The 14,186-nt window shown below is 44.1% G+C and overlaps 1 protein-coding gene across 6 annotated transcripts in view; it reads right to left on the bottom strand.

Annotated features, from left to right (window-relative positions):
• Positions 1 to 4,489: 4,489 nt before the first annotated feature.
• The window catches only part of LOC117639459 (gastric triacylglycerol lipase-like), a 114,715-nt gene continuing 105,018 nt past the window's right edge, over positions 4,490 to 14,186 (bottom strand). For 4 of the 6 annotated variants that reach the window (XM_034375136.1, XM_034375135.1, XM_034375133.1 and 1 more), the window contains exons 2-10: positions 13,747 to 13,850; positions 13,403 to 13,665; positions 13,096 to 13,282; positions 12,369 to 12,483; positions 11,674 to 11,923; positions 11,379 to 11,528; positions 10,909 to 10,993; positions 10,685 to 10,830; positions 7,053 to 7,214 (exon numbers count right to left, since the gene is read on the bottom strand). In XM_034375136.1, coding sequence (XP_034231027.1) covers positions 7,053 to 7,214; positions 10,685 to 10,830; positions 10,909 to 10,993; positions 11,379 to 11,528; positions 11,674 to 11,923; positions 12,369 to 12,483; positions 13,096 to 13,282; positions 13,403 to 13,665; positions 13,747 to 13,849 — 1,461 coding nt within the window. In that variant the 5' untranslated portion in view covers position 13,850. Of the gene's footprint in view, positions 4,784 to 6,958; positions 7,215 to 10,684; positions 10,831 to 10,908; positions 10,994 to 11,378; positions 11,529 to 11,673; positions 11,924 to 12,368; positions 12,484 to 13,095; positions 13,283 to 13,402; positions 13,666 to 13,746; positions 13,851 to 14,186 lie in introns of those variants that run through there. The other 2 variants (XR_004587367.1, XM_034375132.1) reach the window with 2 other exon arrangements.

The following is a 14,186-nucleotide window of genomic DNA, read 5'->3' as shown; positions in this document are numbered from 1 at the left end:
ACAACAGCTGGTCCTGTGACTTTCAGCAAAGCCCACGGATCTTCCGTCGAGAAGGCGCTGTGCGAAAGTGGCGTGCCATAGTGTGTATCGCGGCTCAAATACCACGCCATGGCTTACCAAAGAGTGCGCTGAGGTAACGCCGATTATCGCTTATCTTGTTACCGGGCCCATCACGGTGTAGGAGAGAGTGACTCGGCGGCACGGGTCCGCCTGGGCTGATCCCAGAAAGGGAGACGGACTGGGGCACCCACGTGCCACCGAGGGGCTAGCTACGAAATTCGGGACGCATGGTGGATTTAGGCAGGTGTCAGCACTTCGGCTCTCTCGACTGGCCCGAGAACCTGTCCCTACTGCTTTACTCCTACATCGACTGAGAATCTCTCAACATTTTTCTTTATGAGGGGAAATATAAAAGAAACCAGTGGTGCTTTGTAGAACTACATTCCGCTTACTTACTTACACTGAAATCGAAAGTGTGGTGAAATTACAACATTTGGCTGTGGTGAGACCAAAAGTGTGGTTTCCGCACTCTACCTCACGTACAAATGTGGTAAGAAGTACACCCCGTCCAATAAGTGGTGTAAAAGCCTAAAATTTAGCCGTTACCTCATGTATTGCGTGGTCAAGACCACCCTTTCATGAGGTAAGGAGGACTGACCACATATTTGCTGTGGTATTCACCATGAATTTCATGTGGTGTTTTGTCGACCACTGATTTTTAGGGGTATTGACCGCATCTTCACGTGTGGTAAATTTGGGTAACCACAGTTTTGCGCCCACCACACATTATCTGTAGGCTGTACCACACTTCGAAGGACAGTGTTCCTGAGTTGAGAGTGGACCTCGGAAAACTGAAATGCTTCCTAAGCATAAGTACACGAGGAGATAGATACACTCTTAGACCTATATGGACTTTTTCTCTTTCTTGCTTATAACGTCTTTTGAGCAAACATAAAATTTACTGTTTTCTATGCTCAATTAAAAGATAAAATTGTCAATAGATCATGTAGACATTGGAAATTACATTGCAAATGCCAAAAAGTCAGGTTTAATGGACGAAATGCATTATACAATGAACAAAATAGTGCATAGCTACAGAGAAAATAGTACATATTGCGTATGCACAAAAAAAAACTTTCTGGAAAGAGATACAAAGTCAATACGAGACTGAGAGTGTATGGTCGAAACGAGCATCTTTCGTGAGAAGAGCAGCCGTGAGTGATCCGAGCTCCAGAGACCTTCTTGATTTAAAAGTTTGAGGGTGGTGTGTCTAACTTGCCTAAAAAAGTGCTGCGTAGCCTACTCAGGATGTGCCTGGATGTCCACCACTGTGGAACAACGGCCATTCTAGGGACTTAAGTATGAGACGACAACAATTTCATTGAACAGCTGTTACGGTCGAGTTGTGCAACGTGGTGGGGGGCAAGAGCACGGCCACGATACGCTTTTGCGACGAAAACAATTTGATTGAACAGCTGTTACGGTCGAGTTGTGCTAGGACCCCAAAGAGGGGGGTAGACCGGCTCAAATTTCCCCAAGGTTCGAAATGTCGATGCGCGGAAACGGAATTCGGTTCCTTTCCGGATTCTAAGACTCTGGGAATTTTTCGGGATTTTTGAGGTCACCCGGGAAATGGTCCCGCACGGCAGGGTAAGTTAGGCGCACTGCTTATTGATAGAAACCCGATAAAGCGGCCTTCATATTCGTTTTACGGGCATATTCCATGAAACAAAAGTTGTCAGAAATGGTCAAATTAATAAAAATAAGTGATGTCTGATTTCGGAAACTCAAAATTTGCAATCTGGGTGCCTACCTGTAAGGGGCAACTGGCGTCTATTTTCGCACTAAGCCCCAAAATGAAGTGTATCAGGAAGGAAAACTTTTTGAAAATCGATTTTGGGCCCCTTTTGGTGGTGCTATTTTTAGTGCCTAATCTTCGCCCGGTCTAACGGATTAATTGGAGGCCTTTAATGAGTATTGCCTTGTTTACGTTTGGGCGCCCGTTGCGTGGCTAAACTCGTTTTCTTTGACTTTTTCGGTAATTTCCGAAGATTCAGTCGAGAAGGTCAAAAGCACGAGAACGTAAAAGAGAACACCAGATGGACAGGCCTTTAGCCTGTCTAATCTGAAATGTTATTCTGAATAAGAACTCTTTCATTGTGATTTACTTTTCCCTACCTCCAACCGATCTTTACTGAAATGTTGTGCGTGCGATGAAAGTTAGCGATTTGATTACTTTGCTTCACCAACGCACATTCGCATAGACCCGGTTGAAACTCATTTCGCAAGTGCTTACTTTAGTCTTAGAGATTCATCATACTCGGAACCTTTTGTGACCAATAAATTGATCGTCACGAGCCTGCACTCATTTGAGTATACTCCCAGGGCAAACTGAGTACATTCTACTGTAAGTGTGTTAAATTGAGTACTACACGCCCGTGGGAGTGCGCTTGTGGGTGCACGCCGAAGAGTGCGTATTAAATAGACCGTTGACTTAGCTAAGCAGATTCGGAATAGGACGAGCTTTTCGTCATGCGTACACTTCTCGCAAAAACGTCGTAAAAACTCGCTTGCCGCGTTTCTCTACGTATATGCCAGTTCAAAATTTTAAATGAGGCAGACTGTTTCTGGGCTCGCTCCTCACTCCCAGGTTTAGAAGTGTTCTTATTTGAATGGCACCAATAGATTTATACTAGCTTTAACATGAAACGACACTTACGTTATTTTTCCCAAAACCCAAATCTTAAAAATAACAGTCTTGCCTTCGGTTCATGTAGACTTTCCCGCAGTGCACCTGATCACCGCGCTCCAGCCCTTCGCCGCGTGGCTTTGGCGCGGCTCTAGTTTCCGCACTATTGCTGTGTCAGGGATTGGATCTTCGCAAATCACCGAGTAAAACGAGAAGTAACCAGACTTCACCACAATCCGCACCCCCAAACGTAAACAAGGCAATACTCATTAAAGGCCTCCAATTAATCCGTTAGACCGGGCGAAGATTAGGCACTCAAAATAGCACCACCAGTAGGGGCCCAAAACGATTTTCAAAACGTTTTCCGTCCTGATACACTTCATTTTGGGGGGTCAGTGCGAAAATAGACGCCAGGTTTCCCCTTTCAGGTAGGCACCCAGATTGCAAATTTTGAGTTTTCGAAATCAGACATCACTTATTTTTTTTAATTTGACCATTTCTGACAACTTTTGTTCCATGGAATATGCCCGTAAAACGAATATGAAGGCCGCTTTACTCCTGGTCTATCAATAAGCAGTGCACCTAACTTACCCTGCCGTGCGGGACCACTTCCCGGGGACCTCAAAAATCCCGAAAAATTCCCCGAGTCTTAGAATCCGGAAAGGAACCGAATTCCGTTTCCGCGCATCGACATTTCGAAACCCTTTGGGAAAAATTTTAGCCCGGGCTAGGTGGGGGGCAAGAGCCCCACCAGATACGCTTTTGCTTCTTCCATGAGCCTACCTCCTAGCCGAAACACGTGTGTGAGGAGGCGTGTTATAGTTTCGACTTACGTTGGGCGCTGTATTTAGTCACGACTAGTGCGGAGGTTAAGCGTACCAACCTTGCAAATTGTGATAGAGCTTTGCTATTTGGCACGAGTGTTTTTAGGACCAATATCTTGTTTTTCACCCGTGGGGGCATGTCTGATTCCGATGCAGAGCCCCGGAATGGGTCAAAATCGGCGGTTGAGCCGTTTTTCTGCAATTTTGTTCGGTGTAAAACTCCTGAACGCCTCCAAATTTGGGCTATGCATAAAGTGCTTTTTCTGAACTTAGTGGTGACCCTACGGATGCAACATGAACCCGGCGGACCGTCAATCGTCCATATACAGGGTCAAAACAGCAATTTAATCGGAAGTTGCACCACACGTTTTTGCGTCTTGCCGTCCCACAGTTCGTGCTGTGCAATTGGGACGATCCTATTGTCGGATTTTGATTGAAATTGTTGGCCAACCGAGTGCAGGTTACTTACGAAGTGAAGAACCGCATTTCAGAGGGATGAAAACATTCACCCCGACGATTCATATGGGTTGGTTCGCCGAGATGTGGGAATTTGAGGCACTGGATTTCCTAGATTTTAATGTGCGGCTTTTCGGATGAAATTTTGCAGGCTCATTCAAGATGGCTCTAGAATGGTCCCCAAGAAATATCAAAGCTTAAATCGTTCCAGTTTTGTTTCTAATGGCTTAAATGTTAAAAGCGTACTTTGGGTCGACGTTTGTTACACGCGCGTCGAGGTTTGTTACACGCGCGTCGACGTTTGTTACACGCGCGTCGACGTTCGTTACATTCAAGTGGTTTGGGTGGAATTTCAAAGTGGACAAAACTGACATCTATTAATAGAAATCGATTCGTCTGATCAGGACAAACAAAAAATCCTAACATATGTAGTAGATATTTTTTGCTTTTCACACCCTGGAGTGTGAAAAGCAACAAGTAACTTATTTGCACTCAAGACTGAGGGTGAACAGTCAAGATATGTGTTTGTGTTGACAAACTTTATTTCAAACGGATCAGTTTCATCATTTGCACCATGTCAAGCATTTTGAATTCAATTCAAAGCATTGCAATTCAAGCAATTCAAGCATTTTGAAGTTGTGCCCAGTGTGTCGCCCAAAGAAATCTTTATGCTCACAGTCACAACATACTCACAAACTTGAAAGTAGAGTAAAATCGATCTGTCCTATCAGCACCAAGAGGCTATGTCTGTCTGTGGGGCTAGGCCTTCAGCATGTCATCAGGAAACATGAAAACCAGCGCCAGCGGCCTGAGACTGTAAGAAACAAATAATAAACATTAAAACCAAACCAGCAGGAACAATTAATGGATAGCACTACAAGGTAAGCGTCTCAAGAGTGAATGCCGGAACTGCGCAAGGTAGAAACACTTAAGGAGTGTTGCGGAATCCTAAAGGCCTGTTGGACTTGGACCCCCAAGAATATTTTGATACATTTTGTAATTTTCTTTGAAAGTTCATTTATTGTTTGAAGGATGCATGAAGCTAAGATATTATCTTGAATTAAATTGAGCTGGTTTCACACGATGAATGTGCGCATTCTCTTGTGCTTGTAAAATTGAGCATGGGTTTTCTTTACGCTTGAAATTGAGCGTACTGACTTTACGCTTGAAGCAGGGCGTAAGAATTTTTGACCTGGCTTGAGTGCGCTTGGCTTCAAGCGTACAAACTCTACGCTTGAAGCAGGGCGTTCCAGCCTTTAGTACGCTTCAAAGAGGCGTAATACTACGCCTTAGTTTTACCAGTGGAGGCAGCGCCGTTCAGCTCGGAGCTGCACCGCGCGGTAAAACCGGGGTTTTTCGCCGGGGTCCGGGCTGGACCTGCACGATCTGCTAGCTTCCATTTCTCAGTGGTTAATGAGGATAACTCGCGTGAAAAGAGAAAACAATGCTTATTTTGATCGAAATGTGTCCACTTCCGGCTCGATCAGGGCCATTTCCGGTTCCGTTCAGGTTACTTCCGGAGTTGAGTGGATGCAAAACGGTACTCCAGAACGTGTCTCTACAGATGGATCGAGTGGGACGTCTTAAACGGCGAAACACACTGCGCAGGTGACGAAAAACATCAAAATACAGCAAAAACGACGATTTTTACGCCGTTTTTTTTTGACAAAAACGGCCTCCGCCCGGGCCAAAGACCTTGTCCGACAGCTCTGCAACAAATTCACAGCATTCGGACTTGATCCAGGAAGCGGAAGAAGGGGATAACTCAATTTTGGCCATTTTTCAGGAGAAACAAAAAACTGTTAGCAGGGAAAACTAAAACAAAACAAATGAATGTTGCAGATGTTAATAATTTCAAAAAGCATAAGTAAAATTTTGGAAAAAAATCAAAAGTGTAAGGTCACTCCGTAGAGGATTTCTGCGACTTATCACTTTCCGTTGAAATGGAAAACAGAGTCACGTCACCTTATATTTCCTAAACAAAGTGGAATTTGGAGACAAGTCAAGTGGAACAATAGTCTACATAAAGTGTATGTTACTCTGGTGTATTTTTTGGACTTAGCTCTTTTTTCCAAATTGAAATTTAAAATTAAGGGGGGGTTAAGTTGAGTTGATTCTTTTTACACAAGATTCACAAAAATACAAGTTGAGTTATATCCTTTAGCCAATTTGTCAAACGGACTCATGGGGACTTCTGTTGAGTTATCTCCATTTTCCAATGAAATTTAGACTGTAAAAGAGGCTAAGTTGAGTTATACCCTTTTTCCATGTGGATTTTCTCCTAAACTGCTTGGAATTCAGTCAAATAATTTGGTGTAATGATGGAAACCATTCTAAGGCACAATAATAAAATAAAAACTCAATTTGGGGATAAGTCAAGTTATTCCCTTCTTCCGCTTCCTGGATCACATATATTCCGCACCAAAAGCGAGATAGCCGATGGCTAATTTGTCCCTGGTTCCAATGTTATGCTCGTAAAAGTGTCATTTTTGACTTTTAGACCCATTTTTGAGGCCTCTGCTGGGCAAGAAGAAGGTGGCCCCGGCCAAAACTGTTTTGGCACTAGTCTTACAGTATCCTCGGGACCCCATTTCTGTGAAAATTTTTTCGATTTTAGATCCATCGCTCCACCCTAATGTGCACTGCAAGACAATACCCAGTGAAGCGTATGTGAAAAATGTTCAGCCTCCAATCCCTCTTGAAGATCTTGATGGTGTTGGGTACTTTGTGGACCGAGCTTTGGCCATTGTAAATGCTGTGCGTTTAATGGAAGTATGTGCCGGGGTTGACAATGATGACTATTCCCCTGCATTGGAAATTTCTTCTCACATTGGCGTCATAGATAGAAACCCTTATAAAGAATGTACGTGTACTACCCTTCTTTTGGTGATTATTTTTGTATCGCCGAAAGGTAGCGACATGTGTCACTCTTTGAATTTCAATGCAGACTGGCTGAAGGGAAATCGGGTTGTCAATATGCATCGTTCGCTACGCTTGCCTAGATCTTTTTACTTCAATGATGAGGGCACAGCGAATAGCAGCACGTCCCGATCACAACTGAAGGGGTAGTGGAAGCGTCCTCATTATGCGCCCCGCGCCAGGTCGGCGTTCAACTTGCGGATCATTGGACCGTAGAGGCCCTCCGAGTCGACCGGCACGAAAGGACTGACGCCGTTGTACTTCTCGAGGACCTGGTAGGACGCGCGGGCAGACGGGGCCAGGGCGTTCCAGGTGTCGAGGACGTCCTGAAAAACGACACACCGGGTTAAGGGGGGACCCTTAGGGTGTTTCACTTTTGCAAAAAGTTTCGAAATCTTATGACCGCCGGGTGAAAATTGATTTGATATCCAAAAAAAAAGTTTACGTGTTTCGGGGTTTTCCAAATTTCGCAAAATTAGAGGTCGCTCAACGCCTTTGAAAAATTTAGGCTGTTTTTACTTAAGTCCAAAATGCTGAAATCGCCAATTATTGACCGATTTGGACCATTCTAGGCTCATTTGAAAGGTTTTGAGCTGTACTTTAAGAATCTGCGCCCAGAAATTCGATTGGAGTCGTTTGTTAGGCTACAGAGCGACGTTTGTGTTTTTCAAGGCCCTAATTGCAACTTTGCGCGACTGTATCTTCTGCAGTTACAAACCGATTTTCTCCCGCGATATCTCAAAATGACCGTCAGAGTCTCCCCTTTCCAGCGGTGTGCTTGGATTGACATTTGAAGCATTTGCCTAGTTTCTATGAGGCTCGAAGTACAGATTTGCGACAAATTTTCACGTTTACCCTACACTCCTTGGATAAAAAGTGTACTGACGAGAGCCGATCTTCGCTTTCACCCCTATTTTCAGTTGCGCATGATGCTTTTACCGCCTCAAAGCCGGCTGGTGCTGCTACATTGGCTCCAGGGACATATTAATAGCGTTCGATGTTGAAATCTTATGTTTAGGTCAGTGCGCTACACCTTCTATGGTTTAACGTCTCCCCGCGACATCCCAAAACAGACTTCAAATTCACATTTTTCCGAAACTGTGGTTAAGTCTATTTTGTATCAAAAGGTGGTCAACGCCTTTGTGGATAGGTGTCTATTTGACCGGTTTCTACCGATAAGAGCTAGATAGCAAGCAACAATCTTTATGGTTAAATACTTTTTCAGGGGATTTCACAGTGCACCACTGTCTGTGGACCCATGGATGCATATTGCTGAGCTAAAAGTCAACCTGCCCATAATGATTTTCACCAACACTTCACTGTAAAGATAAATATTCGGAATATACGAAGAAGCCTCTGGCGAAGATTTTAGCCAGAGCACTTCTGTGAATTCACGAATAATCTTGGTAATTTACAAATGTTCCTCGTAAATCCACGAACATTCATCGTGAATTATTTAGATTATTCGTATATACACGAAGATTCACAGTTGTTCGTAAAAACAACCATAAACAACCATTTATAACCGAAGAGTGTTGCTTGCTATCTAGCTTTTATCGGTAGAAACCGGTCAAATAGACTCCTATCCACAAAGGCGTTGACCACCTTTTGATACAAAATAGACTTAACCACAGTTTCGGAAAAATGTGAATTTGAAGTCTGTTTTGGGATGTCGCGGGGAGACGTTAAACCATAGAAGGTGTAGCGCACTGACCTAAACATAAGATTTCAACATCGAACGCTATTAATATGTCCCTGGAGCCAATGTAGCAGCACCAGCCGGCTTTGAGGCGGTAAAAGCATCATGCGCAACTGAAAATAGGGGTGAAAGCGAAGATCGGCTCTTGTCAGTACACTTTTCATCCAAGAAGTGTACGGTAAACGTGAAAATTTGTCGCAAATCTGTACTTCGAGCCTCATAGAAACTCGGCAAATGCTTCAAATGTCAATCCAAGCACACCGCTGGAAAGGGGAGACTCTGACGGTCATTTTGAGATATCGCGGGAGAAAATCGGTTTGTAACTGCAGAAGATACAGTCGCGCAAAGTTGCAATTAGGGCCTTGAAAAACACAAACGTCGCTCTGTAGCCTAACAGACGACTCCAATCGAATTTCTGGGCGCAGATTCTTAAAGTACAGCTCAAAACCTTTCAAATGAGCCTAGAATGGTCCAAATCGGTCAATAATTGGCGATTTCAGCATTTTGGACTTAAGTAAAAACAGCCTAAATTTTTCAAAGGCGTTGAGCGACCTCTAATTTTGCGAAATTTCGAAAACCCCGAAACACGTAAACTTTTTTTTTGGATATAAAATCAATTTTCACCCGGCGGTCATAAGATTTCGAAACTTTTTGCAAAAGTGAAACACCCTAGGGGACCCTGGTGAAAAAATGGCCAAAACTGCCAAAAATAGTATTTTTAAAGTTCATAGATAAAAATGTGCATAGAGGGTTTCAAATTCAACAGGTTGAACACCTTTAAACTATGTGGGTAGTTCCTTCATCATTTGGAAAGAAATAACATTGAGATCAGTTGTCGTTGGCTTATACGCTCCACTTCACATCTTTGCTCAGTCGACAAAAAATTTTGTCGTAGAAAGACTTCCTGCGTTCCTGGTTGACACCTACATGAGTCGTCTTGCATGGACTCTATTCATTGATGACTTGTCGACAAATTTTAGTGACGGAATCTTGATATCAGCCCTACTTTTTTTAACACACACCTAAAAGTTTCAAAAAAAGGCAAAAAATTCACTTTTTTTAAATGTTAAAATTTGAAAATTGATATCTCAGGACAGAAGTTGAAATTGAAAATTCCGTCACTAAAATCTCTTCTATACATCTTAAGGATGACCCAAAAAAATTTTCAAGACTTTCCGTTCCAATGAAAGACGCAGGAAGATTTTTCCCCAACGCTCTAAAAAACATTAAAAAGCCACTTTTCTCAGAGACCGTTTAACATTTTGGATTGAATTTTGTTTTATGAACTCACCATAATGAACCTAATAATCAAGCAAAGTTTCAACTTTCTGGGATTATTTTAAAGCCTACTTGAAAGTTTCACCAGGGTCCCCCCTTAAAGTAAATAAAACATATTGATACAGTGAAGGTGCAAGGTTGGTTTCGTGAAAGAGAAGAACTACAATAGTTCCATCATTGTGGAAAGTAAACTGTAAGAACTAGTTGTTTGATGTTCCGGCAAAGCTGGCACCCAAAATCGATATTCATTATCAAACTTTCACTTTATCTCCAGAAACTGCGTTTGATCAGGTCCTTTTCAGGCATCAGGAAGAACTATCCTCTTTCTTGAAATGCCTTCTTCAAGTATGAGGTCTCCTTACACCTTTTTCCAAACCTTTATCCTCATAGCAACAACGCTATTGAGATTTTGATAACTCGATTGAAAACAAAATAGAATCTTCAAGGAGTCGAAATTTGATTAAGAGCCTTATCAAGTCGATTGTAGAGAAAGAACTGATCCAACTACACTCCGACTGGACGTCGCATTCCATAAATATTCGGGAAATGTGAAAATTTATTCCGTTTTAGGTTGCCGACCTGAGTTAATTTTTTTTTTACCCGAGAGTCAACTTTTCTCCTCGTGTGAGTTTCTAGACAATGGTGCACGGACGGTGGTCTGGTTACCTTCCAGCCTGTCAATCTCAATTTTTCGGGCAGTTGTTATCTACAGCATCGGGTATAGATTTTGCATCGACCACGATCCAATCATTTGTGAAAAGGCCGGGGAATCCATTGCAGGATGGCCACCTTGGTGACCGTTTCACGTTTCAGTCTCACCTGTGGCACGGTGACACTGTCGCTGCCGAGGGCGTAGAAGTTGCATGGCACAGTGGTTGCAGCTATGTTCACGTCTTCAGGGGTGGTTCGGTTGTATCGCCTCAAGTTCTCAGCCGGGCCGTAGTCGTAATACTTCATGTACTTAACTGAACCGAACAATCACACAATGAGCCGCGAGTGTTGTGTAAGGCTGTAAGCACGCACAAGGAAACTGCTGTACTTACTTCTGCCAACTTGTTGAAGGAAATAGTTGAAACCAGTTATCGACGTGCTGTCCAGTAAGTTCGCAAAAGCATAAGGGAAGTACGGCTGAAAATAAAATTTGAATAATTCAAGCAAAAATTCAAGATGCTGGCAAATTAACACAAAAAGCTTGAGAGCGTACTCAGTGCACGCGTCGCGTGGGAACGAGTCCTTTGTAGGTGCGGACTTTGAGGTGTGAACTAATTTAAGCACGCACCTGGAAGTGCATAAAAACTACACTTCTTTTTCAGGAGCGCGTGACATTACGTTGAAACCGAGCGTGGCATAATGCTCAAAGGAGTGTGACATGTTCTCACGCTCGTTTTAATGTGATGTCAAGCTCCTGAGATGAGAGTATAGGCACGTACTTGAAAGGGTACTATACTTAACCAAACGTGCACTTTCTAAAGTCTACTCTACGCACTCACGCCCCTTGTTTTCGTCAACTCACGTAATTTATCTCCCTGGTGTTCCCTCCGAGGATCTGGAAAACGTAGTAGCACGTGATGGGGGAGATGCGACCACACAAGTTGTACAGCACCGAGTGTATGGCTGGGTTCATGAAGGCGAGTTCGTTGTGGAGAGTCAGTGCTCCGGCAGCCTGATGAAAAATTTTAACACAAAGGACTCGGTGAGTCGGTTTCCAAAGTTTCAATTTTGGGGGATTTTATGAATCCTACTTTCAAGCTTCACCAGGTTTCCGCCTGACACAAGTGGATCCCGGGAAACCACTTGGCACTATTTACCGTGAGGCCGTCGCGAACAACGGACATTGCGTCGAAAACCGCGGACTTAAGACGTCCGAGGTAGCCGATGGGAGCGAGCAGGTAGGTGCCTGCCAGGAACCTCTGGTATCGCTGGCCGTGCACGTGGTTCATGAAGAGCAGGGCGGTGCCGGACTGGTCCACGCCGAAGTAGCGCATTGTGGTGCTGTTCGTCTTCCTGTAGACGAACTCTATCTGGGCCGGCAGGTCGTAGACGCCCCAGTGGTACGCGCTGCAGAGGATAGAAGATTTAAACTTTGAGAACTGATAACTCACGTGAGGAAAGTCAGGGAGAAACAAAAACTACTGCTATAAAAGTCTTAGAACCGTAGGATCTGGGTTTATTTCAGAAAAAGGAACCTTCACCATGTTTCTTTATGACAAAATGATTTGGCACTTCTTTCAAGACGCAATAACGTCAGGCACGTGCCACACATACAGACACACAGGTCATGGTATCACTGAAAATGAACGAGTCATGATCAGGACTATAATTTGAGGTGAGGAATTTTTTATGACCCAAATTTGGGTGATAATACTATGTTGCCGTTCATGTAGCTGATACACCCTTCCTCACCCAAATTTGGGTGATAAAGCACACCTCGCCCCAAATTAGGCATTGATCAAAACCATTGCATTCTCACATAGTGATAATCACTCCATTAATGAGCACTTACTAGAAGTCCCAGAATTCAGAGCTTGTGTCGCTGAGACTTGTGTGTCCACGTCCAAAAATGTAACCTCGGAAAGTGAACAGCCACACGTCGTTGCATTCTCGCGCAAGACGGTACACTGAAAGCAGAATCCCGAACGCAGAGTTGCATGTGAGAAATACCAACAAACTGCAACACCCAGTGCCCGCAAGCCCAAATAAATATCATTCTAAGAGGAAACAGATGTGATTCACACATTTTGGTCGCAAAAAAAATGCATTTGCTCGACAAGGTACACTAAAATTAGTAAAGTAAGTACCCAGCGTTTTGTTTTTGTACAAATTATGTGGGGGTCCCTTTCCAGACCGAAAGGTACATATGTTAAAAGTTTTTTTTTTCTTCATTTTTTAGCTCCATTGGGTATTTCGGAGCAGCCCTGGCCCGGAAGAAGGAAAACAAAACCGGAAGTTAGAAATGGCAATTTTTATGAGAAATATAAGCTGGGGATGCTCATCTGGAGCGTATATTTCTCATAGAAACTGCCATTTCTGACTTCCGTTTTTGTTCTTCTTCTTCCGGGCCAGGGCTGCTCCGAAATACCCTATTGGTTCAAACAAGGTGGTTAGAAATAAATAGGCCTGCACGACTTGACTCTACTCCTATGGTATTGTCCTTTTCTATGCATAACATGTTTGCCGTCTTTACTGAACACATTGTGCGGCTCAATTTACAGAGTAGCCACACGACTAACCCAGGCTGTTTTCCTTGATGTAGATGAAGGAAGCCGCATTGGAAAGGATCCCTGGCGGAATAACAACAACAGAACGATACGAGGCGCACGTTCCTTTTCGAACTCGGAACACTCCAAGGATGTAGCCGTCCGAAGTCGTCACGTTGTAAGCCTCTCCGACGAAGCCGAATTTCGGCGCTTCCTGGTCCTGGAACAAGGCATCCAAAGCACGAGCGTGTCTATAAAATGTTTGGGTACAGACTAAAACTTGGGAACTGAGACACGAGTTTGTGGGGGGATTGGTTGATTCACCGTCAGTCCAGCTTACCGGCCGGAGGTATGGAGGCACAGGCAGCGCAGCGTTGGCCACAAGGGCCACCAAGGCCGAGAGGTTTGTCACGATGTCCGAGGAGAACTGCGTGATGTTATTCTGCAGCAGCGCGGACTGAAGCAGCGGGTTGAGCAACGCCGTGTAGGGCGCCACGGTACCGAGCAGGGCGCCGGGGATGGGAGCCAATCCAGCAACCACCTCCACCACTGGGTTTAGGACACTCACAACCGGGTCCAAAATGCCCCCAATCGCGTTCACGACTGGCGGGAACAGAAACAGTGTAAGTAATTCGCCCGGAGGGTCTATACCCGCGGATGTGCCACAGCTTGAAAATTACGTGCCTGATCCCGATCCTGGTTGAACTTGGCTGTTAGCAGAGGGTGGCCCGCCGATCACGACCAGCAGGGCAAGGGGCACCAACGCCCAAAGCTTGCAGGGCAGCATCCTGAATATGTGAAGCAACCACTCGTTTTCGTATGAGGCATTTACAAGCTTTCTTCGTAGCGCCCCCCCCCCAAGAAAAAGACCTCCATTTGACAAAATGCAAATTAATAAAGACAAGCAACCTATACTACTTGAGAAAAAGTTAAATTTCAGAGGTCCCATTCAAAAGATCTTATCTTACCGTTGCAGTACGAAAGACTTTATCTTGTCGTTTCCGCATACAGAATCTGATCTTGAACGCAAGTGAATTTCCCATCTTAAAATAAAACGGTTTCATGATGTTATCGACGCCAACTTGAAGAGGAAGGATGAAAGAAACCAGCGGTGCTTTGTAGAA

Source organism: Thrips palmi, unplaced genomic scaffold (genome assembly GCF_012932325.1).
Source record: "Thrips palmi isolate BJ-2018 unplaced genomic scaffold, TpBJ-2018v1 HiC_scaffold_11, whole genome shotgun sequence".
NCBI lineage: Eukaryota > Metazoa > Arthropoda > Insecta > Thysanoptera > Thripidae > Thrips > Thrips palmi.
Note: the sequence above shows the minus strand (reverse complement) of the source record. Positions and strands in the feature narration are given on the sequence as shown.